The sequence below is a fragment of the Homarus americanus genome, unplaced genomic scaffold (genome assembly GCF_018991925.1).
Source record: "Homarus americanus isolate GMGI-L3 unplaced genomic scaffold, GMGI_Hamer_2.0 scaffold56249, whole genome shotgun sequence".
NCBI classification, from domain to species: domain Eukaryota; kingdom Metazoa; phylum Arthropoda; class Malacostraca; order Decapoda; family Nephropidae; genus Homarus; species Homarus americanus.
In genome coordinates this window covers 47,571-74,902 of record NW_024735130.1, presented here as the reverse complement: position 1 = coordinate 74,902, position 27,332 = coordinate 47,571, and the positions used below count along the sequence as shown (strand labels likewise).

Sequence of the window (27,332 nt, the reverse complement as noted above, 5' to 3'; positions counted from 1 at the left end):
ACAGTAATGGTATAAAAGTTGTGGAAAAATCATTACAATACAGTCAACCCTCACTTTACGCGGTCCCACATTCCGTGTTTCCATGTTAACGCGGTGCCTTGCCAGAACCTAACGGGCTCACATTACGCGGTGCGTGAACCCCATTACGCGGAGAGTGTCCGGCGCGACGCTATTTTTAGATTCGCCCCACCCGCCTGCCTGCCTGCCTGTGCTCTCGCCTCTCCCTCCTCCTCCCTCCGCTTGGGCAAGCCGCGCGGTAAGGTTCCGCAGTGTGTGTCTTTGTTGCGTTATCACTGACGTCATATGACGTATCGGACTGTGATTGGCCATGCATCCCTACCCCCCTCTGCTGCTAGCTGTAATTGGCTTAAAGTATTATGACGTGTCCACCCGGGGGAGGGAGGGAGGGAGGAAAGATGATCCTTGACCTAGCCGAGCCAGTTTCATCCCTCCACGCCAGACCGTGTAAACGTGCATCCATTGTTCTCTAAAATGGCTTCTGCCGGACCACCACCCCCAGAGAGAAACCTTTCCTTACCTGGACCCAGCGGCACTAAGCCAAAGAAGACACGACGTTCCTTAAGCTACGAGGTGAAGTATACCATCATCCAAGAGTTGGAGAAAGGAACAAGGCAGGTTGATTTGGCGCGCCAGTATGGTGTGAATGAATCTACGATTCGAACAATAAAGAAGGATGCAGCCAAGATAAAGGAGCACATGAAGATCACAAAGTCTACAGGTGCTTCTATGATCAAGTATTTTCACAACCAGGTGCTTCTCAAGACAGAAAAATTACTTGTGAGGTACTTGGTGCGTCAGGCGCGACGGAACATGGCGGTCGACACGCGCTCTGTTAAGGACTATGCACGTGAACTGTACATCACAGTGGCACGAAAGATGGGAATTACAGAGCCCAAACCCTTTAATGCTTCCTCTGGGTGGTTACAGAGGTTTAAGATCCGGAACAAGATCACCAATATAAACATTGGTGGTGAAGAAGCTAGTGCTGACCGTGCTGCGGCGAGGGAGTTTCCTCCGTTTTTACGTGAGATTATGGAGGAAGGACAGTACACCGACGACCAGGTGTTTAACATGGATGAATCTGGTCTTTTCTGGAAAAAGCTACCTTCCAAGTTCTTCGTTGTAAAGAATGCCAGCAAGATTCGGGGCCGGAAGATGCAGAAGGAACGCATCACCGTCCTGTTTACCACCAATGCCTCCGGTACCAGTAAGCTCAAGTTATCGGTGATCCACACAGCACGCAAGCCGCACGCCTACAAAACCATGGACATGACCAAGCTAAATGTCCACTGGCTGACCGCACGTAAGGCGTGGATGTTCTCTACACTGTCCCTCTCCTGGTTTGATGACTGTTTTGTTCCCGATGTAAAGAAATTCTGTGAGCAACAGAATGTGCCATTCAAGATTTTGTTGCTGCTGGACAACGCACCAGGACACTCGCCCCTACTGTTAGATCGTCACCCCAACGTAAAAGTGGTCTTCCTTCCTCCCAACACTACGTCTATATTACAGCCCATGGACCAAGAGTTAATCTGTAATGTAAAAGCTGCATTCTCTACGAAAAAATTCAAACTCCTGAACGACTACACCAACACCAGGGAAGAGTTGCGCAACCTGAGTGACACCACCACCGATAGCAAGATGAAGATGAGGATCAACAGTTGGCACAGCAAAAAATACTGTTCAAACAATTCTGGAGAGTATTTAACATCAAGAAAGCTGTGGACTTCTTGGTGGAGTCATGGGATCAGCTGTCTATTGCTACAATTCGTCACGCATGGAGACATGTGTTGCATGGAATACCAGGTGAGAGGAGGAGTCAATCTGTGACTGGTGAGGTTCAGACTGTTGCAGTAGCAGTGGACCTTGCCAGAGAAGCTGCGCAGACTGTTACAGTTACAGGCTTCTCCGAAACCACCAACGACGACATCCTGGAGGTGATAATGGAACCTGATGTGACTACCGAGGAGATGGTAGATGATGATCATGATGACGATGTCAGTGAAGAGGCAGGTGGTGCGTCATCCCAAGAAGAACAACACTTATCCCATAGTAATGTTAGGGGTGCCATCGAGTGTATCGAGAAAGCCAAGCTCCTCCTTTCCGACGACCCTGACGCAAACAGGTATGAAATCTTCACTACCCAGCTGTTGCAGACTATGGAGCCCTACATCAAGGTGTATCACAACAACATCAACACCAGCCGTCAGCAAAGCATAACAGATTTCTTCGCCCGCAACCCACCACAGCCAGCCTAAGCCAGTGATAGTGACAGTGAAGATGACTTTGAGGGATTTGTCAGGGAAGCCCTGACAACTGTAAGTGACAGTGATGGTGATTCACCTAGTAATGGTGATTCACCTGAGGGCCAGTAATCTGCCCTCTGCCTCGGAACCAGCCTCCATCCCCATATGCCGACCCATCTCTTCTACTAACGTAAGTGTCCCACATAACTTTTAGTTTTCCTAACCTAACCTTTATTTTTCCTATGTTAACCTTTATTTTTCCTAACCTAACCTCTTCTATATTACTTGTTTTTTCATACCATCATAAAGTTAAGATAAAATTTTTACTACAACATAGTTGTGTGTCGTCAAAAAGTGGAGTTTGGGGGGTCGGCCCGGACTCTATTTCAATTAATCCCATATGTTATGTTATTCACTTTACGCGTTCCTCACTTTCCGCGGGACCCTGCGGGTTACATTAACCGCGTAAAGTGAGGGTTGACTGTACTCTAATGTGGGTTAAAAATAGAGATAATATAATCCAGGTACACCACCGATTTTCCTAGAACTAATGGTCTGGCACCTCGTTTAGTCCGGACAAAATTATGAGAGGGCACTTGAAATTCCCATGACTGCCAGATTAGTTTACTGGGCAGCCAAAGATGGCGTTGTGTGTGACGCCCGCTCACTTAATTGTTTACACTGCAATTGCTGGTGGTAATCCATCGATTTTGTGCGATTCTTAGGTTATTTTGCTTACATTTAACCCTAGGTATCTAATATACTATAGGAATAGCCGTGTGTGTGTCTGTTCTGGGCAGCCAAGGCCCAATCGTTTTTCATCAAACTTGGTGGAAAAATCTTAGAGTGGAACAAACCTGGTCCCGTGTCGATGGTTTCTTTAGGAAGGCATTAATTAACCATTTTATTTACGATGGAAAACGATGCAAGTCTACGGACTTGGTGCACCCTCATTCGCTGTATGTTGTCAGCCCACGATTGCAGTTATTGTACGGCTCCCTCCTCCTCCCCCCCACTTTTTCTCTGAGCCTACTTCTATTTTTAATGTTGTTTGGATTAGTAAAGGAAGGAAGATGAGTAAATAGAATAAAGAAGGGGAAACAGAAAATCGTTAGAGAATCAGAATCATCATGCGTGTGGATGCGCAGTTTCAACGTTAGCAGACCATTTTCGGACCTTACAGCTACAGTGTATACTTATTCCTGTGGCTGACTGTACATGGAAAAGGAGAAGAGATAAAAAGATAATAACAGGAATGCATGGAGAAGATAGAAAGGGAGAAGAGAAGGAGAAGAAGAGAGACTGAAGCATTATTATCCTTAAGAGGCGATCGAGGAAAGGAGATGGGAGAGAGGGATAGTGAGAGGTGGAGGTATGAATGGAGGGATGGAAGGACAGAATAACAATGGTATAGAAGGATAGTAGAGAAACTAGAGAATGAGACAAAGGAAGGACAGCGATAAGTAAAACAAAAAAATCAGAACAAGTATTTGGATGATAACATGTAGAAATTAGTCGGGTAAATGAAGGTAAAAAGAGTAAGAATAATGAGATAAAACATAAAGAAGAAAGAGACACAAGATAAACAGAATGGGAAGGAAGACAGGGAAAGGAAAGATGAGGAACTTGGATAATAAGATGGAACAAGGGAGGGAGGGAGGGAGGGAGGGAGAGAGAGAGAGAGAGAGTCAAGGACACACAGACTTATGAAAGACAAAGACAACATATAAGACAGACACATACATACAGACAGACAAACATGACTACAATAGACACAGGGTAAATATAGACAGTGAAACAGACAGGAGGTTGACAAAAATAGACAGATTCATACATGTACAAATAGACAATATGGCAACTAACATGACAGACAGACAGACAGACAGACAGGTTGACAAACAGACAGACACACGCCAACAACGGATAAGACAGACAGATTTGACGACACAAAGAGTGCAGACGGGCTTACATTCACACACCACGAAGATGAACAGACAGTTGGGATGGCAACAGACAGGAAGGATAGACTCGAGACAGATTAGAAGGCATTTATAAACAAGAATAACACCAAATTGACCATAGCTGCGTCAGTGAGGGTAGGAGGTCTTACATCCACCAGCGTAAATAATAAGACGCATTGAAAACTAACACCCTCGCGCGGAAAGAACATTGATGGTCAGTCGGTCGGTCAGTCAGTCATGTGAGATGGGCCTAAAACTGACTTACGTAGATGATGACTAAGATGACTTAACACAGGTGATGACTTAAGCAGATGGTGACTAAGCTAACCAGAATCAAGGTCACTTCTCTTCATAATATAATTTATCTTGGAATGATCATCGGTGATTCATAATTTCTTTCTTTTTTTTTCTTTTTTTTTATGATTTTAACTTCTCCTGATGGCGAATATTTCTTTAACTAATTATTCTAAGCCGTGTGTCTGTCTGTGTGTTCTGGGCAGCCACGGCACAATCGTTTTTCATGAAACTTGGTGGAAAAATCGCACAAAATTCGTAGAGTGGAACAAACCTGGTCCCATGTCGATGTTTTTTTTAGGAAGGCATTAATTAACCATTTTATTTACGCTGGAAAACGATGTCGCTGTCAGCTGGACAGCGAACCGGGCACGAAGGGCCCACGATCACTTGTGGCTTCTAAGAAAGGTGCAAGTGTCAGTGGTGGTGTCAAGCATAAACACCAGTCCATATTGATACAAGATAAGGTAGAATTTAAAAAAAAAAACTGGACCGTGTTGCTTCTGTGTGACACGTATGGTATTGGTTCGTCAATTGTTTGGGAGTCGAGTGACTGTTAGCCGAGTGTCGTCTACACTTAACTTCCCTCCCTCCCTGCCATATTTCACTGGATTTAATGTTATTAATAATGTTTACTGATATAATAATGCGTAATAGTGATTAATCATGGCATTGTAGCCAGGTTAGACTTGTCACTGTAACGACCAGGCTACTGGGCCAAGCTGTGAGGTGTTATGGTTGTTTTTCAACTCGTATTTTCGGGTAGATATAGGCAACTTTCTTCATTTATTTTTACTCATTTACATGCACAGACCTTCCTAAATACATACTGTCACAAAAAATCAAATAATTAATTGACCTAAGGACAAACCTGTACTCAAATGTACTCGGTTAATTACTAAAAATTTTATGTCTAGTGCAAATTTGGGATGTTTGTACTCAAATTAATCACTAGCATTCAAGAATTCCAGCAATGTACCGGGTAAGTTACTGTATGTATTGTACTGTGCCAGGAATACACATACTGTATGTACTGTACCAGGAATACACATACTGTATGTATCGTACTGTGCCAGGAATACACATACTGTATGTACTGTACCAGGAATACACATAGGCACTGTATGTACTGTACCAGGAATACACATACTGTATGTACTGTACCAGGAATACACATAGGCACTGTATGTACTGTGCCAGGAATACACATACTGTATGTACTGTACCAGGAATACACATACTGTGTGTACTGTACCAGGAATACACATACTGTGAAACTCGTTATAGTGACGTATGTACCGTATTTAGTATTCGTTATGACACGGAAAATGGTTTCACTTTCATTATCTATGCGTTAAGCTTATCAATTAATGAAAGGTGGCACGACAAGCAGTAGTGTTAACTAACTGAGCGTAAACATAAATCACCATCCCTAACTAGTAACAGAACTTGGTAAATATCTTGTGTAGTTTAAATTAATTCCAGATCGTGAATTGTATAATTGATACTTTAGAAAAAAAGTTAAAACTTAACACATGTACTACCTGCTATTTTCCACTACATATAGTAAATGTTGATAGCATAAGCATTTATAGGTACCCCATATGGTTGTTTTGCGTATAGAAGCAATGAATTCTAACTAAAGCTTCATCATTCCTCACTGGTTTTCAAAGCAACTATTGGGTTTCAATCCTGAGTTGCTGAGTGAAGTTATGAGCATCTTTTAAGCAAACAATGTTACATCTTTCAACCCATCTGGGTGTCGGTAGGTTCAGCCCAAGGTACAATCTCAACAATACATCTCATACTTCCTTTGTATGCCATAAAATGCTGACTAGTTCTTTTGACTAATGTGTAAATCATAGTACAGTAAGTCCTCGTACAATGTCGCCCTACTTAACGTTGTTTCGTTACTATGTCATCTTTAGATACAGTAGAAAGTCGACATAATGCGAGATACGTTCCAAGAGAGGTCGCTTTAAACCGAATTCGCACTAAATCAAAGTGTTGTTTCAATGGAATAATTTAGTTTGGTACTTGAGAGAAACACAAAATACTAAAAAAACAGAGTCTACCCAGATGCACCTCAGCCCATCTCCTAGAATAAACAAAACATTGTTTTTTTGTAGTATTATGTGAAAACAAACACTCATAAATCAACACAGCTAAATTTAAGTGATGCGAAATGGTCTGTTTACTGGCTGGGAAGATGGGGGGAGGAGGAGGGAGGTGAGGTGATATATTTGACAGTTGATGCCAAGGTCTAGTGCTTATTTATTTATCTGTCCTTAAGAGTGACTAAGTTTTTCTCTTATAAAATGTAACTGAACTGACATGGGAGAATATAATTAACATTGCTGGAATTCTTATAAAATAGCAATTAGTTTGAATATATACATGCTATAGTTCACATTAGACATACAAATTTTAGTTTTAACTAATTATATTACAAAGGGCAAAATTGTTTATCTCTTGTACAAAATATATGACGTTTATATTCAAATTATTTGCTGTCTTGCAAGGATTCTAGCAATGCAAATCATATTCTCCTAACTTTAGACTGTGATATTATATAAGATAAAAACTGTAAGCCCATAACCACCCAACCCTGGCTGGGAAGATGGGGGAAGGTGACAGTGACATGTTTGACAGTTGTGCCGAAGGTCTAGTGAAGTATTTATTTGTTTATTTATGTCCATTAGATTGAGTTTTTTTTTTTTTTTTTATAAAATGTCACGGAAGTAACCGGGGAAAATATAATTTACATTGCTGGAATTCTTATAAGATAGATTAATTTGAATATAATCATGCTTTAGTTTGCACTAGACAAAAATTTTAGTAAACTTTTAGTACATTATTTTGAGTACTGTACATGTACAGTACAGCTTTGCCCTTAGGACAGTGTAGTGTGCCCAGAGAAACATTAGGAGTGAATTTTAAAATATGATGCACCAGATTGACTCGCGCAAAATAGGAAAGATTCATTTTAAATCAAAACATTGTCCTTAATTGTGGGTGTCGCTTTAAATCAATGATCTAAAATTGAATTGCTTTAAATCGACGTTCTACTGTACCAAAAATTCGTTTAACGTCCCCATGACTCAATACAACGTCGTTTTGCGTTGTCACGGACTAATTTTTATGGCACATCACCCTCTCTAGGTGCGCTACCTCTCACTCACGGAATGTCACAGCGTCCCCAAGCGACGCCAAGCCAGTCTCTGTTAGGATTCCACAACGTTCATGTGTGTTTAAGTGTTTTTGCTTTTAATACTGTACTCTAACTATTCAAAATGGCTTCCAAGCACCCATCAAGTGCTACTGATGCTAGTGTTGTGAAGAAGCAGCGTAAGACCATTAGCCTTGCTACGAAAATGGAGGTTTTAAACCGGGAGGAGGAGCCACCAGCTGGGTCTCAGTGACTCACCACCCTCCTCCAATCCACTACCCACCACACACTCGCTGCACCACCTCCATCCATCAGTGAGTACAATACAAAATGATTAATTTATTTATATATATACTATTTTCTATAAAAATGCCACTGAATTTCTGTATATGTAATGTATTTCATGGGGCAAAGGGAGACTGGGGAACGTAACGCACGTATTTTTTCTATTTCTTATGCAGAAAATTGATCCGCTTAACGTTGTTTCGTATAACGTCGCATTTTCAGGAACTTAACTCGACATTAAGCGAGGACTTACTGTAGCTTTCATTAGTTTATTTTACAATGAACCTGAGTTGAAACTCAGTTGATACTTACATGTTGCAGGTGAAGTGCCAACATCCCATGTAACTTGACTGGGTCCATGAAGCTTCTGCCCGTTTGTTTCACGCTTATCCATACACTTGCAAAAGGTATTGGAGATGGTGAGTCTTGAGTGGTCAGGATGATATCAGCAGCAGCGGGTTGAGGGAATGTGTGAAGACCATAGACACTGACCACCTCCACGGCTTCAGCTGCATTCCCCACTACTTTCTTTACGGCCTCCATCAGAGTGCCCAGACCACCACCACCATTCTAAAACATTACAAATTGCAGCAAACTACTGTATAAGAATAATGAGCTGTGTATTAAAGACAAAAATTGAAGGTTGGGGTAAGAAATCTCACTACATGACCAAGGAAACAATTAAATGAGCTGTGAGAGACAACCACAACAGAGTATCTGGGCTTGACCTACTACATCCCAGGAAGTGTGCTTTACTTCATGTCAGGAATACTGTCAATTTAGATAAAATTTCAATAAATAATATATCTACAGATTCTCCCATCAAGTTGAAACATTTGATTCCGAATATGCCTTCAGCTTCACCTGTTATTTCAAGGGCTGGTGAGGTACTGTCCCGGACTGAAGTTCTCGCTACAGTCAAGGTGGATGGTGCAAAGTCCGCCCACCCTTACTGGACAGTGGGTCCGCTGTCCAGCCATCTCCACCCTCCCTCCCTACACACACACACACACACAAACAAGCACCCTCGCAGTTCAACAATCGAGCTCTGGTACTTCCATTTCTCAATAAGGACTAGGGAAGGATGTCATGGTTTTGTTAATAAATTCACGAAAAAATTTACTCAATCACTTTTACATTATTTGACATACTGTATTTTACAGCATATAAGACGCTCCGCCATATAAGATGCACCCCCATTTTAGAAGGGAGTATTTAGGAAAAAACTTTTGTGTGTATTTTCCTCCTGTAGCCATAGTTTTCTTAAAAGAATATATACAGTACCAGGAAATATGAGGAATAAATAAAAATATTGTAATAGCAATAAATAAATAAATAAATAATAAAAATACTGTACTGTACTGCCAAAGCAGTAAATAAAAGCCAAATAAAAGTTTACCACAGTCGCCATTTGCATTTACAGCATGCCCTTAAAATTTGCAGGGGTTTGGGTCTCAAAATGGCCACAAATATCATATGCTGACAGGGGAGGGGGGTCATTCTTAATCATATGCAAAGAAATGTTTATTCCCTTTATGTGTTTGTCATTAGGACAATTATTTCTTTTACCTGTAAAAAAAAAAACACACACACAGACACACACACATAAATAAATAATACTGTACAGTAATGGGAAAATCCTCTCATAAATAATAATCAGAAACAAGAACACAAAATGTAGAAAAAAAATGTGAGTCTACCCTCAAGTCCACTCCGTGCTTTGTTATTAAAGTTAACTTAACTTGAATAACAACACATGGAGTTAACTTGAGGGTACTCACATTTTTTCTACATCAAAATGTAGAAAAAATGTGAGAGTTTACCCTCAAGTTAACTCCATACTTTGTTATTAAAGTTTTGTTAGTTGGGTTGCCATACAGCAATTTTTCCTCGTTAAAATTACTGTCTCTAGAACAAATGTCTCCCTGTCCTGATCCCGAAAATGCTGGCAACTTTAAAACTACCCGCAGGCATTCTTGGGTACATCCAGGGTGTCATCCGCAAATTGTCAGTGCATGCTGTCCAATAATATTTCTGTTAGCCGAAATTTTCTCGGAAAATTGTTCCCAAGGCCGGAATTTTCAGGAAAATCCCGGCTGTGGGAAAGATTTTCCTGGGGGCAAATTTTTCGTTAAATTCTGAGAAAATATTCCCGATACCCGGAAAATTCTGGGGACGAGGGAGTTTTCTCCGGGTTTGAGAGATGAAAATCAGGAGCATTTTCCAGAAATTCTGAGAAAATTTTTCCAGTACCCAGAAAATTGCAGGGATGGGGGATATTTTTCCAGGTTTGAAAGATGGATGTAATGGACAATTTCTGGAACTTTCGAAAAAAAAAATTCTGTTACCCGGAAAATTCCAGGGGTGAGGGATTTTCTTCCGGCTTTGAGAGAGTCGTCTCGTTACCCGGAAATCTCTTATTTCCGGAAGTTCTCTGCACCAATTGTTCCAGCTAAAGGAGATATCTACATCTCTATTCCCTGTTCACCATGTTCACCATAGCAAGGGCGACGCTACCTCCACAGATTCCGCGGTATCACCGAGTGTACTGTTCATATAATACTAAGTAGGCAACATTTATGGTTACCTATACGAGTGCAACTACTATTAAATATGGTCACGAGACACACTTTTATATTAATTGTGTCACTCATAATTATGTCAGTCATACACCCATCATGTCATCCATTGTAGGGATCAAGCCAAGGTTACATGCAGTAGACCCTATGAAAAAGCTATTTATCATGGAGGGTGATAAAACATTCTCTTATGAGCCATATTTTTCCTCACATTCAGGTTTACGTTTCTGGATACCATTCTGAGGGGCAATACAGCTTGGAGGATTCTGATATTGTTGTGAACCCCAGCCACGAAAACACACTTTGCACTATGTCATGACCAGAGTTGTAAAAGTATTGGACGTTGTTACTTAAGTAAAAGCATTGTTACATTGGCAAAATGCTACTCAAGTAGAAGTAAAATTATCCAAATGTTATTGTACTCAAGTAGAAGTAAAAAAAGTATCATTCTTAAAGTATTCAAATATTGAAAGTAATAAGTAACAACAAAATTATTATTTGTCTCAAATATTAAAATAAATCCACATGTCTACTGTATTTGTAAATATTTCTATTAAGATTAATCAATAACTGATTCTCAAAATTATGGCTGTTCAATCAGGATCTTTTAGGCCTAAATATAAGCCCAGCATGACCTACTGAAAGAGAATACGTTCAGCTGCTCTTCTCCCTACAATCCATCTCTAGGATGATGAACGGGTTGAAAATATATCCATCCAAGACTATGATCACTTTCTTCCTTATCCACACAAGTATCATCGACGTGGACTTAAGGTCCGCAGAAATAATGTTCTCTCTGCTTACATTAGGTTAGGATACAAACCTATCTCTCAAGTTCAATTTCCCTGAGTGTTAGTTCAGCCACAAGAGACCTCTAGTCTCTGATGAGTCAGCTGCGCTGATCAGGGGTCCCGATTATAAACATAGCTCTACAGTAACCCTCCTGATAGTACATAGTGCATGGAGAATAAAACAGGGGTAGTAATGAAACCATTTTATATCTGGTTGAGTTTTTGATGCTATATCTACAGAGATTTTTATTTTTTCAAGGTCCTTAATTAAGGTTCTGAACAAACTTTACTTCATGACAACCCTTGTCATTAATCTAATCTCTATTTAAAACTAGTATCAATTTGCTGAGGCTTTCATCCATGCTGACTGGCAACCTCAAAAATAATCCAACCATTTTGGGCAGCAACCACTTGCACACCTCACTGCCTTATAGAAACAGTAAAGTGTTTTACTCTGGTTTTTAATCAAATTAGCAAACAACCAAGACATGAAAATATTACAGGTCTGATGCTGCACATAAATGAAGAGAGAAGAAATAGGGATGTAAGAAAAAACAGTCAAAAGGTGTAACATTTGTGAGGCATACTGTACTATTATCTGAGTATTTGTTAAGAAACTGCATAGAGACAAATACGTAACTCCTAATAAAAATACAAACAAGCTGTTTAAAGTCTGTATTACCGAAGGTGTCCATCCAGCGGTGAGAGCTGCTGGTGTTGTGGGCATGAGAGTGACGGGGACGGCGTGAGTCAGAGCTTCGGGTGACAAATACCTCACAGCCACAGTTACATTGGCCGGTACGTTCGTCTGTCCCCATACTCTGTCAGACACAGTGAAGTGCAGCTCATACCTGACGGGTTCCCGGATAAAAGACAGCTGATCAAATTCAGGATTATAAGAGGGTCAATATAAAAAAATAAAAAATCATGTGTTACGTAATATAAAAGGTAAGCAGCGACACAGTAAAAACCACAATGATGACATTAAGCTGTGAATCAAGAGAGAAATATTACATCATCTACGACAAACATAATATTTTTAACTTGAGATCATCAATATTATTAAACTGACAGTTCTCCAAATTAATGAATATTGTCTCTCACACACACACACACACAGCATGCCCTTAAAATACACAGGGGTTTGCGTCTCAAAATGGCCGCTAATAGCCAAATCCACGAATATCATTTGCTGACCAGGAGGGAAGGGAGGTGCATTTTTACTATTGTGCAAAGAAATGTATATTCCCTTTATGTGTTTCTCCTTAGGACAATTATTTCTTTTACCTGTATTGTATATGTGTGTAATAATAATAATAATAAACGGTTTATTAATAGAGTTGCAGCCGGTGGCTGAAAATATACAGACTTACATTTGATTTTGACATAATGATATAATATGCTTTGAATACATTTACAGGGCTGTACAGTACATAAATCAGGAGTTGTTTATTATTTTAACAATAGATGGGATGGTGCTATTCTTATATCCATCGGTGCGGGCTCTTATGGGATGAATTTTGTTGTAGTGGCGGACTGCGCGAGGTGGGTGGGGGACTGCCGGTGGCAGGTGGCGGCGATGACGAGGGTGGTGCATTAGTTGGCTGCCAAACCTTTCAAGTGCTTGGTGGTGGAGGTCACTGAGGGATGGCATTTCCAGGGTGGAGAGAGCGTTGACGTAGCCGGAGTATTCTGCGCCGAGCATGTGTGTGTGTGTGTACACACATGCATACACACACACACACACACACACACACAAAATACAGATAAAAGAAATTACTGTTTCTATAACGAATGGTTCCCTGTCCTGGCAACGGAAATGCCAGCAACTTTTAAAACTACTCACAGACATTCTTGGGTACATCCAAGGTGTCATCCGCGAATATATAATCGAGGTCTGCGAATTGTCGGGGCATACTCAGTGTGTGTGTGTGTGCAACAATAATAATAATAATAATAATAATAATAATAATAATAATAATAATAATAATAATAATAATAATAAACGGTTTATTAATAGAGTTGCAGCCGGTGGCTGAAATTAGTATACAAACTTACATGTAATTTAGACATAATGATATGCGTTCAATACATTTACAGGGCTGTACAGTACATAAATCAGGAGTTGTTTATTATTTTAACAATAGATGGGATGATGCTATTCTTCTATCTATCAGTGCGGGCTCTTATGGGCCGAATTTTGCTGTAGTAGCGGACTGCACGAGGTGGGTGGGGGACTGCAGGTGGCAGTAGGTGGCGATGACGAGGATGGTGCAGTAGTCCACTACCAAACCCTGCTATAGTGTGTGGTGGTGGAGGTCACTGAGGGATGGCATTTCCAGGGTGGAGAGAGCGTTGTTGTAGCTGGAGTAGTCTGCGCCGAGCAAGATTCTGCAGACCCTCTTCTGTACCTTCTCTAGCTGACATTGTTGGGTAGAGTTGAGAAAAGACGACCAGGCTGGTGATGCATATGTTAATTTTGGGAGAATAAATGTGTTGTAGATAGTCCTCAGCTCTGGCTTGGGTGCCCCAAGTGACCTGAGTCGTCGGAGCATGTAGAGTCGGTACGAGGCTGCCTTGATTGTGTTGTTTACATGGGCCATTTAGTCCGGTTTGTGGTCTATAGTTACGCCCAGGAGTTTGGCAGACTGCACTAACTGGAGAGGATGGGCACCCACTGTAACTGTTGGAGCTTGCATTGGAGTGGTGGCGGTATTGATGTGCATGACTACGGCTTTGGTGTGATTGATGGTGACCTTGTTCTCCGTAGTCCATGCCTGTAGCCTGTCTAGGGTGCCTTGTAGCAATGAGTAGTCCGGTGAGGTGTTGTCTACTGTAACCCCCACAGTGCAGTCATCCACGTACTTCCACCTGTGAGGAGTGTTCGATAGAGCGTCATTGATCAGGATTAGGAAGCACAGTGTTGCATCTTGGACCCCTGGGGAACACCGCAGGTGAGGTGTTTGAATGTGGAGACAGAACCCTGATACCTGACTGCCTGACGACACTCACTGAGGAAATCAGTGAGCCATGAGACCAGATTGGTGGGCAGCCCTAGTGCAATGGCCTTGTTGATTACAGCGCAGTGATCAACAAGGTGAAAAGCCTTCCTGAAGTCAACAAGGGCAACGGCCAGTGATGTCTTACGTTTCTCCAGGTGTGTGTGTGTGTGTGTGTGTTTTCTTAGGCCCTGTGTTGGTTAATCCGTAAATAAATCCAATAGATTGTGATTATATATCGTGATTTTCATAATAAAAGGAAAAGGTGCTACGTTTTTACTTTGAACAAAAAGACTGAAACAAACACAAACAAAGATACTCGCTACTCCTACTGAACTGACAGGAAGCCGTACAGTCAGTTCTGCTATAACGCGATAGTTGTGTTCTTGTACAACATTGTGCTATAGAAATTCGCATAATAGAAATAACAGGGCTTATGGAGAAAATAGGGTTAGGTGCAGATTACTACTCGAAATCGAGAAAATTTAGTAGTTAGCCTAACACAAAGGATAGCAGTCTAAATAAATGTTACATTCATATCTAATAATGAAATCATACAGTAAATGTAACACTTTACCCTGAAAAAATACGAATATAACTTGATGGGGGAGAAGGGTGATTTTGAGGTAGATAACATCGAGCTTCTCTTCAAGGGTTATAGCCTTTCTTTTACGATCATCACCGGGAATGCGATCACCAGAACGCTTCTTGGAGATATTCTTCTTTACCATATTCACAGTTAATACCACAAAATTGTTGAAATAGTAAGCAAAAATCCCGTTACAGTAAACAAGCGTTCGAGTTATACAAATATCGTTCCTCTATTCATAAATCATGTTAGAGCCAATTCGCATTGTCAAAACAAGCGTTATAGCAGAACTGTATATTTTCAGCCTTCTGGCTGCCAAGCTCTTTCAATAAACCGTTAATTATTATTATTATTTTTTAACTCACTGTATGTACAGTCAACAGAACAGGGATGAATCCAGCAGTCAGTGAAAAGCTTTCACTCTACTTAACAGTATGACAGTGGTGAAGATAACAGGCTTTGATAAGTCTCCACCACAAAGTTACATTAAGTGATAGTGGCGACTAACCATAATTACAAGTAAAACATAGAGAAATGTTAAATGTGTGCTGTTTTAAAGGCCGAAAAAAGAAAAATTCCTTTAACTCTAAAACACAAAAGAAAGATTTAAATGAATATTATAGAAGTAATTTTTCAATGGACAGCTACATCTTTCAACTCTAACATCACTAACATATTTTCATCATAAAAAAAAATATGAAACTGAGATACAGTATTTGTCAATGTGAATGCGTATGTTAAAACTAATTAATACAATAACTTCAATCGAAAACTAATAACTAAGTTGAAAAACAATTGTAACTAATTCTTAACAGTTTTATCAGAGGTAAGTTTGGCAGAAACAGATGCCTAAATTTATAGTCTCAGTATACTGTATACATTACATGTTCAAATTTATAGAGGGAACTTTTCTGAAGAAATGTTTTGATCTTTTCGTTCACTATGTTGATATTTTAACATCGGTGAATTCTCATTAAATATTGATATCATAAAACTTTTCTGAAACAATAATTTGACCAATAAATATAGGGAAGGAAATGTCATCTGTCTCATTTTGTCCTCTTGGCCATCAGGTATTTTTTTTTCCATTCAATCTGTTATTCATTTTACAAAAATGTGTTAGGGAAAACTATTAACAAGTCACATATCACTTTTATAAAATACACTAATTAAATAATGATCCTTTTATCAAGGCAACTTCTATGGCACTAAATATTCACTACTGTATCTGGTTCACACTTCATTGTTACTCTTCAGTTTTACCATCAGTATTTGGCTCATCTTTAATACATATCTTATGAGCAGAAATTATTTATGGGAACCAGGTGAGACTTACCTTCCCTCTCTGAGTTGTTTGGAGGCAAATATCTCCCCAGTATTGTTTTGGAGCGTGAAGAGTGGGTGGGGAGGTCCTGCCCAGGCGAATGTTTTATCCTCGAGATCCCAGTCGTCCGGGTCCTCCACATAAACTCTACCAAGAGCAGCATCAGCACCGCCAGCCTGTTCATCATATTATAGTCCAAATAAAACAGTAAATACACCTTTAACCCCCACCCAGCATCTAGCACTATTTCAAGATCTTTGATGGCAATACTGATAGGCTCTGAGCTCTTATGCTGCATTAGCGACGATAATACCTGGTGAATAAAATGTGCTAACATAAAATCAAATAATGTGCAGAATCATGAAGTACCGTACATCTTAATCACCTTTATAATAATAAACCTGTTTGTCTCCACTAACCAGTACCGTAATAACAAAATACAGTATGTTGACGTGGAATTTTAACCTTATAACAGTGATTTGATAGGCGTCTTTTTTTTTTCAAAGCTGTTCATCCCACTCACCGGTCTGATGAATATCCTGACACATCCTCTCATTGAGAAATATTTCAAAATTCATAACACCATCCATACATACAGCATAGTCTTGACTTACGTGGTCAATTGAACCCGTGGAGGTCTGCGTAAAACGAGAAACGCGTAAACGAAATAACAGAACATATGGGATTAATGGAAATAGAGACTGGGCCGACCCCCAACCCACTTTTTCCGACACAATACATACCTTGTAGTAAAAATAACATCTTAATTTTATGATGGTATGCAAACACAATTAATATTTAAGAGAAATATCAATAACATTAGGTTTTTAACACTTACGTTAGTAGAAAAGATGGGTCGGCACACGTGGATGGCGGCTGGTTCCGAGGCAGAGGGCAGATTAGTTGCCCTCCGGTGAATCACTTTCACTACTCACAGAGGTTTGCAGGGCCTCCCAGACAAACCTCTCAAAGTCCATATCCTTTCTGTCACTGTCACTATCACTAACTTGGGCTGGCTGTGGTTGTGGTGGGTTGCGGGCGAGGAAGTCCTTAATATTTAATATTACGTTGACGACTAGCATTGATGTTGTCGAGACAGATCTAGATATACGGCTCCATAACTTTCGTCAGATGGTTATTAGACGCTTCATACCGATACTTGTCTGGGTCGTTGTCAAGGATGAGCATAATTTTCTCCCCTAATTCGATGATTTCCTTCACACAATCATGGCTTGGTCCAGGTAATTCAAGGTTTTTCTCGAGTGGTGGGGGTCCAGTGGAAGCCATTGTGAGGGGAATAGCAGGCACAAGAGAGAACTCTATACGTGGACTGAGAACAATGAGACTGGCCCGACTAGGTCAGCGACTTCTACCCTCTGGTGGCAGGGCATGTCATGTTACACGAGACCAATCACAGCTAGCGGCGGAAGAAATGCGTGGGTGGTAAGGATGCGTGGCCCAATCACAGTCCGATACGTCATATGACATCAGCGACAACATAAGAGCGGCCTAATGCGCACCACACACCGAGCCACTTCCTGCGTATGGTCAAGAATGGACCGCACGAGTAAAAAATGACGTGGCGGTCTGGACCTCTCCAGCCACTCGCCGAGTAAATGATGAAATTTACCGAGTAATTAAAACATTTCATTCTGGCAAGGCACCGTGTAAATGACCAAACTCGGAAACAAAGACCGCGTAAATCAAGAATAAATAAATAAATAAATAAATAAATATATATATATATATATATATATATATATATATATATATATATATATATATATATATATATATATATATATATATATATATATATATATATATATATATATATATATATATATATATTGCAGTTTAGCTGATACGCTAGGATTTTTTGAAGTGATACCTCATGAGAGCATGACGAAATTAGTGTGGTTGACGGTAAGAGTTGTCTAAACGATTGATTCCAAAACTTAAAATCCTAAAAATCACTGGATAACTGAAGCGATAATAATACCACAAATGAGCCCGAGTTACATAGCAGCATTGGCTAACGTTCGCACCCCTGGTGTCATATTTTTTTTTGTAAATAGACCCGACACCCCTTAATTTCCGGCGGAAATATCATATTAGAAAAATGACGTTGAATTGTCTAAACAGAACGAAATACATATTAATAATAGTGAAAGAAAGGGTATTATTGCATTTAAACATTCCCACTTCCTACCACTAATCTATTATCATATTCTAATAAGACGTCAAATTATAATATCATTTTCATCTATTACATTACCGCCGGAAATGTATATTAACGGAGATAGCTTATCCAAAATTTTCTCTATTTTCTTCCATTAATCTTCCGCCATTATCGCCTGCCTCTCCTCCAACACTGCGTGTCTCCTGTGCGTCTCCTTCAAAAATCATCACGCGCATGCATTCCCGTACACGTCACATGACCAATCAAAAGATTTTGTTTTTGCAACCAATTAAAATGAGTCTCTCATATTTCAAAATTCATGTTCAGTTCCAACCATGGAAGTCTGCGATGGGTGTCACTTAAATTATATGGAGCTGATTGCGAGTTTTTTGGAAAAAAACAAAGAAACTATTGCATTTTTTCGATCACATGGTGTTCTTCCAACCTCAGTAAAGTGTACTAAGAGCAAGACTGATTGTAAATATCGCAAAGACCAACATATGTGGCGTTGTGTAAGTATCTCAGAATCCAACGACGAACATGAACCTGGTCTCCAGGCCAACTAAGTTAAGAAATAGGTGATTCCATCATATGGTGAGAATCAGTTAGGTCAGGTTAGGAGGTGAAAGTGCAAATTTCCCAAAGAAAGACCGGTGCAAGACTATAAATTGACCAATAATTAATATTCATGTTTTAATGTTTTAATCGTTTTCTTTATTAAGTAATAAATATTCACGTATAAAATAATAATAATTCTAGAGAAGGTATTATTGCGTTTACACACCGTTCATTCCTACCACTAATCTACTATCATATTCGAATAAGACGTCTCATTATAAGATAATTTTCATCTATTACATTACCGGCGGAAATGTATAATAACGGAGATAGCATTTCCCCCCAAAATTATATTTTTTTCCATTAACCTCCCGCCATTATCATCTGCCTCTCTCCCAAAACTGCGTGTCTCTCGCGTCTCCTTCATAAATCATCACGTTTTTGCTTTAGGAACCAATTAAAATGAATTTGGGTTTAATTCGAGGTATATTTGGCCCAATCAAATTTGAGTTTTATTTGGGGTCTCATATTTTGAAATTCAAGTTCAGTTTCGACCATGGAGGTCTGCGATGGGTGTCACTTAAAGCACATGGAGCTGAGTGCGAGTTTTGGAAAAAAACGTAGAAACTATAGCATTTTTTCGATCGCATGGTGTTCTTCCAACCTCAGTAAAGTGTACTAAGAGCAAGACAATGTAAATATCTCAAAGACCAACATACGTGGCATTGGGTAAGAATTCCAGAATGCAACGATGAACAAGGACCAGGCCAATAAGGTAAGAAATAGGTGATTCCATCATATGGTGAGTCAGTTAGGTTAGGTTAGGGTTTTGTTTTTCTAGTGTTTTTTTTGGTATTTTTTAGTTGCTTAGCCACTTTTTTTTCTGAAAATGTCAAACGAAAAAAAAAATCGCAAAAAAGAGGCTAATATCCGCCAAAAATGAAGGTCATACTCGGTCTAAACACACACAAATACACTAGAAAAATATATTTTTTACTTGCTAAAAGTGAACTGTGTGACAATGCAAATTTACCCTAGAGACATCTGTATACATGTGTAATTTCTATTCGTGTAAACTAATAACTTACAATTTGTCACTGTATTAAAAGCGACTAACGGTCTGTTAGTGGTGACGAAATGGGTTTTTTTGTCAATATTCTAAATCAATGGCATCCACGGGTATTCAATAAGTCTATAAGCTACTTCCTGACCTGAAAATATTATAATAAACATGAAAAAATAAATAAAACATACCTCAGAGTGGCTCACATCTTCAAAACATTTACCACAGTGCTTTAACTCAACTAATCAGATCCGTTTTCTCTTATTCCAGTCTCATTGTGTTGGTAGGGAACCTAATCTGTTCTCATTATTATTGGCATTTGCACGTTTTTCCCTATGTACAGCAGCATCATATGTACAGCAGCATCATATGTACAGCAGCATTATATGTACAGCAGCATCATATGTACAGCAGCATTATATGTACAGCAGCATCATATGTACAGCAGCATCATATGTACAGCAGCATCATATGTACAGCAGCATCATATGTACAGCAGCATCATATGTACAGCACAAACAGCATCATATAATTACTTTTAATTTTTTAGCACAATGGGTGTTTTGTTTAAATAGAAATACACCAAATACAGAGACGAGCCACTCTTCCTGATGCGACGTCTTAAGTGTATGTCCTAAGCCTAACGTCTCTGTTTCGTACTGTTGGCAAGTACTGGGCATTCACTGGCTCCTGAATATATCAGAACCAGTCTTTTCCCAGCACCCCCTAAAATCGATTTCAACCCAGGTTACGGAACGCTGGGTCATTATTCTTTACTTTTTTTTTACTTTTATATTCTTCACCAAAAGATCGGCTCGCTAGCCGCCCGGGCGATCGGTCACGTCTCTGTCACGCACTGTTGGCAAATACTGGGCATGCACCGGCTCCTGAATGTACCTGAACCCGCTCCAGTGTTGGTCAAGTCTTCTCTTGAAAGAGCTCACACTCGGTGCCGTCACAACACTCTCTGGTAGATTGTTCCAAGCGTTTACAACCCTCACTCCGAAAAAGTTTGCCCTCACGGTTTTCTGGACTTGCGGCTTCTTCAATCTTGAGCTGTGACCCCTTGTGGGGCGAGCGTCCGCCAGCTCCAAGTAAGGACACTCAACTGAGCAGTGCCCCCTGAGATGCTTATACACCTCAACTAGGTCCCCCCTTGCCCGTCTGTAGTATAAGCTAGGCAAGTTCAGGCGCTCCAATCTCTCAGGGTAGCTGAGGTGCCGAAGTGCAGGCACCAGTTTGGTGGCCCTCCTTTGAACATTTTCAACCAACTGACAGTCCCTAGCATATCTCGGGGACCAGATGAGGTGACAGTCCTCCAGATGGGGAAGCACTTCACTCCTGAAGATCGTCAAGAGGCAATTTCTCCCTCATAAGCCTCTTGGAAACGTGTCTCTTTCAGAAAAATCGCACAAATGAGGAACGCCTAAGCTATTAGATCAATAAATCTCCACCCGCCATTTTTTGTCCCACCACGAGCTGTCTGGAGCCGGGATTAGGTTAGGGCCCCCTCAGTGGTTAGTTGAACATACGAACCTAAGACATAAGAATGGAGGAAACTGCAGCGGGCCTATTGGCCCATATTGGACAATCCCATTTACACCCAACCCTTATTGCTCATATATCCATCCAACCTATGTTTGAAGCTATCCAATGTTAACCTATTTCGCGCCTAAATCTAAATTTGTCTAATTTAAAACCATTGTTACGAGTTCGCTCCTGTGGTTGGATAGTTTGAGTACCTTTATGTCCCCTTTGTTTAGCCCTGCCTTCCATGTATACACCTCTATCATATAGCCCCTCACTCTACGTCTCTCGAGGGAGTGCAAATTAAGATGCTTTAACCTGTCTCTATAATCAAGGTTCCTAATGCCCGGGATTAGTCTTGTCATTCTCCTCTGAATTCTTTCCAATGATTCTATATCCATTCTGTAATACGGTGACCAGAACTGAACTGCGTAGTCCAAGTGAGGTTTCACAAGCGCAAGATATCGTTTCAGGATGACCTCTCTAATCTTGTAACTAACACTCCTTTGTATGAACCCAATTACTTAATTAGCCTTGTTTCGAGAAAATTAACATTGTTTACTTGGCTTAAGATTCCTACTTATCATTACTCCCTAATCTTTCTCACATTCGGATTTCTCTATTACATCGTTGTTCATTCAAGACGTGGGTTGGGTCAAACGATGAGCAAGACAGGAGGATGTATGCCCCGGGCGGCACTTTTGGGGGGGCGGCACTTTTGGGTCTGCTCATCACCCATATCTGCAGCTACTGGAGACGTTAATTCTTCCCTTTGTATCGGCGGCAAGTTAATCCTTGTCGTGTCTGACCTAACACCTGACCCACATCATCACGGCCACGTCATGAGCTACGTACACCCTTGCTATGCGCCCCCCCCCCACACACACAACCTGTAACCTGTTGAGGATTAAGGAAACAACTTCAAACAAGTACGCCAGTGAGCTCATGTGGTGTGGGTCAGGTGTTAGGTCAGACACGACGAGGATTAACTTGCCGCCGATACAAAGGGAAGAATTAACGTCTCCAGTAGCTGCAAAACCATGCAGTCTCGGGTCATATCAGTTCATGTACAGCCGACCAATCCACCAGTTACAAGCAATTCACTTCAGTTCTGCACAAGTCTCCATCGTGACAAGACGAGGGGAGGCTAGACGACTTTTAAGTTCTCTTGTGTTTTCGATCCAGTTATTTACTTCGTTGGAAGACATAATACTATAAGGTAAGAAATATTAAAGTATTGGTTAAAAAATATTGATGTGACTTTTGCTGCGGTACTGAGATTAAATATTAAGATTTTGTTTCACAGCATTGCGATTTTATACTAAGACACTATCCTCACTGGGGTACAGACAAAAGCCCCCCCGACAAAAGCCACCCAGACAAAAGCCCCCCAGACGAAAGCCACCCAGACAAAAGCCCCCTACTTTGATCGGGGTGGCTTTTGTCTGACAACAGTAAGGCAAACTATTTAATATATATATATATATATATATATATATATATATATATATATATATATATATATATATATATATATATATATATAAAAGAGTGAGTCACTGTGCAATATGTATTTTTTGTAGGGTCACGGGGGGGGGGGCGGCAAACTCAAGGGCCGCCCCGGGCGGCACACACTCTAGCTACGCCACTGCCTCCTCCTCCTCCTCCTCCTGCCTGGCGGTCCTCGCTCCCGCCGGCGAGCATGGCGACCCACAAGCTGTCCTCCTCTGAGCATCCTCACCAACCAGCTCTCTCTACATCACGCTTGTAACCATGCTGCCTTCCCAGCACCAAGCTGCATTGTACATCCAATACAACATGTATACAGAGAGCACATCGTGATTTTTGAGTGTGAACAAAAACATCCCATACCCAACAAATGGTGACCCCCGGAGTGACCCACTCACACAGGATGGAGGAGAAACAGATCACGCTCCCAGTCTTCAAGCAACATGGAAGACTGGCTTATCCACACAGAGGCAGCTCTCATCGGCTCTACAGCTACTGTCTCTATACCGCAGGTTAGACACCCTGGAGCAGCACTACTTCTCTAAGCAGACACCAGCTCCTCTTCCTGCCCCAAGCACCACGTCCTACCGACCCCAACACACCCGTCCTGCCTCAGACGCCGCCCCCGGCCCAGAAGTACCCCCTGCCGCTCATCCCGAAGCGGCCCCTGCTCCTGACGCGGACCCACAAACCCCTCTTTTCTCCCTCAGGTACTCCTTGCTACTGTCCTGCACCCTGCTGCTGTCGTGGACCCAGCTGCTGTCACGAGCCCTCATCCGCTTCTGCTGACGCAGCCCTTGCTCCTGACCCAGGCCCAAACACCCCAGCAGGCGCATCTGACGACTCTGTACCTGTCGCGAGTGAAACACAACATTTATCGCCTCCACACACCCTCTTTCTCCCTCTCTTCTCCCACAGATATTGTGTATCTAGACAGTTGTCTCTTCTAGCGGCCGGCTCATCCACGCCCTGCCGTTATGTCCCACATGAGGCATGCACCGCCCGTTCTGCCTCACATGTGCCATGCAACCCTGCAGACAACAAGTCTCCTACACCGCCTGGAGAGGAGGGAGTATTGTAGTGGATTTCTCCCCTACAAACGCTGTTTGTCGCTGAGTAGCCGACCCCACGAATTCCACCGTGTGTGCCTCGTGGTCTAGGTCAACCAGCGCCGCCATACATCACGGAGGTCAACTACTAAGCCACGCCAACACCCGCTATTTAAAACCTGACCTCGTGGTGATCTCTCTCTTTCTACCTACACCAACCAGCCAGCAACACCTCCTCCTCCTCCTTCGCCGCTGCCTGGCAGCCCTCGCTCCCGTCGGCGAGCATGGCGACCCACAAGCTGTCCTCCTCTGAGCATCCTCACCAACCAGCTCTCTCTACATCACGCTTGTAACCATGCTGCCTTCCCAGCACCAAGCTGCATTGTACATCCAATACAACATGTATACAGAGAGCACATTGTGAGTTTCCTTTCTCCATCCCATCCTGAGTGTGAACCAAACATCCCATACCCCACAATACAGTATGTTGACTTAGGAAACAGTCCTGAACTGTTTAAAGAAAATCCTCCGATTCAGAGTTACCCGGACAGCATAAGCGCCGATGCGGTCCGGTCGCATGATTTCAAGTCCAGAAAAAGCCTCAAATTAAACCATATAGTAAGTTCTTTAGCTAGGTTGATTAGGTCTGTTTTTCATACCCACAAAGGTTAAGTTACGTTTATTTTAGAAATAACCATTTTCAACACATTTGCACAAACTACAAGTGTCCACTGTAAAAAACAGTGAAAATCCATAGTTTTTAAAATCGTTTTCTAGCAATTTCGGCTGTGGGTTAGTCATGAATTATTACCCCTTTTCAAAAACGACTTATATCCTATGGAAAATGTCAGATCTGAACAAAACACATCAAAATACATTAGAAATCAAACATCTCCTGAAAAAAATCGAGGGTGTGATAAAACGAATAATTACCAAATGCTGACGTAATAAAATAACAGAGCGTTATCAAAGACTGACCTGAGTCTTCCACAGGTGGACGGTCTTGAAACCAGGTCTCATGGGGTTGTCATTAATGTCATCAACAATAATGGTGATAGGGTGAGTAGCAGCCAGTCCACCAGCATCTGTCACCACTATCTCGGCTGCCAGCTGACGGTGCTCCTCTCTATCCAATGGCCCCATCGTCCAAACCTGAGCTCCACCGCGCCCACTGTCTAAACCTGTCCACATATATACATACAGTGGTATATAAGCTGACACTGAAGAAAAAATAGACATGACTTATTTGTCTTTGGAATTTATATTATTTGTAACAAAACCAGAAGCTTCTGGGCAGTATAACTTGTTGCATATTTTTTATATTTTATTTAAAATTTTACAATTTACATATATACATAAATGTTATAGGCTATGGCACACATTCGTACTACACGCTATGAAATTATTCAGCGGTAGGACAACATGTCACACAATCTGTACTCACTCAGAAGGTAGACTTCACCGCATGAAAAGATTAGCAATTCACAAATTTTACATAGTAGGCTCTCGCCAATAACGACTTCCACAATAACGTTTTCGACAATAACGGTAAGTTACAATAGATACCCATTTTCGATAATAACGTCTGGATTCTCTTGAATAACGGAAATTTCGCGGGAAGCGTCCGAGCGCATCAATGATAGCATTTGTTTGCCGCCATGTTGATGACATAGTTGTCCACTCCGCCTCACTCTCACTGTCACACACGCTCAGTGGAATACAGCGCTGCGCCAACGTGCGAGATTTTCGCCACTATAACCAGTGGTTGTTAGGGTCAGTGATCAATAATGGCTTCCGCATTTTTGCCTGTGGAGGCTAGGGGAGGTGGTGGAGGGAGTGATTTGCCACCTGAATGACTGGGAACTTTTAAAGTGAGGAAATTGAACTGTCCTGAGTCTACAGTGCGAAATATTAAGAGGAACTTAGAGGAGACCAAGAAGAGTATTGTGCTGGCTAAAAATATTTCGGTAGTGATGGAAATGCGAGGCGAGCTATGAATGATAAAGGCGATAGAAACGGGTTGTTAGTGATAACAGAGCATTTTCTTGTGAAATGGTTAGCCTGTAGATTGAAGGACAGTGCAAGTGTTAGCGGCCCTCAGATATGGAACAATCATCACACCAAGCACCTCAAGAACTAAGTGTTATATTACTCAAACTCTTTATTTTGATGATTGAATAGCAATTCTTTTTATTTCAGCTAACAAAAAGTGTTAGGAGGGCTTCAAGGGGAAAAAATGGGTGAAATTCTTGTGGCAGCGGCACCAATAAACCCTTTTTACATGTACTTTTAATGTCACACAAATAACGTTTTCGCTAATAACGGTGTTTTTCAGGCACCTGTTCAACGTTATTGGCGAGAGCCTACTGTATTATCAAAGTAAAATCTTGTTTGAAAATAGAACTTACATTTCCTGTAAATATGTCTATTATGATGGCTGAAGGTCATGAGCTATAGGGTGTGAAGTTAATTACAAACGTAGACAACATAAAATATACAAAACCAGAAAAAACAACATTCAGGAACTTTATGATTTTTATTATATATTAAAGGATTCAATATATACTGCACAAAAATACCCTGGTAATTCATTTTTTTGCGTCTGTCTCTTACGGATCTTAATAAAATACTGTTTACAGAAATCTGATTATATGAAACAAATGTGAAAATAAAAGTTAAGGGATAGAAGTAAACAGCGAAGTGCATCATTTTTGGCTGGCGAACCACACGTTTCTTCATACTAGCTAACATTGTTCGTGTGCCAGCCAACAACGCTAACACACTACAAGTACACGATATTTTAACGAGTCATCGAAACCGCTACCCTAAATTTGGTACCATTCAAGTCACTATCATTATGTATGAGGATGAGAAAACAATTTACATATTATAGTCTTTTATTTTATTACAACTCGTTTTTTTTTCAGTTCCGTCTCCTTCCTAATTGCTAGATATTTGTTGTTCTTGGCAAGAACTACATAAATAATATCATGAAGAGCGATATTTAAATTAAACTGACCTAATTATTTCACAAATTGTTTTGTAGTATTCACTGAAAAGTCATACTGTGCTTTAACGAAAAAGAAATAGTGCCCTAACGAGAGGAAGAGACCAGTTCTTTAACACGAGAGGGGGTAATTCTTAAACGAGGGAAAGAAAGGGAGAGAGAGAGACTTGTGTTCAACG

The 27,332-nt window shown here is 40.9% G+C and overlaps 1 protein-coding gene across 1 annotated transcript in view; it reads right to left on the bottom strand.

The window, feature by feature from the left end:
- LOC121870789 (putative neural-cadherin 2) overlaps window positions 1–27,332 on the bottom strand; it is a gene marked incomplete at its 5' end in the record, with an annotated part of 122,825 nt that overhangs the window by 52,119 nt on the left and 43,374 nt on the right. Inside the window, 4 exon segments of the mRNA XM_042372742.1 lie at window positions 8,289–8,546; window positions 12,029–12,197; window positions 16,271–16,434; window positions 25,125–25,327. Of these exon segments, the coding sequence (XP_042228676.1) occupies window positions 8,289–8,546; window positions 12,029–12,197; window positions 16,271–16,434; window positions 25,125–25,327 (794 nt within the window).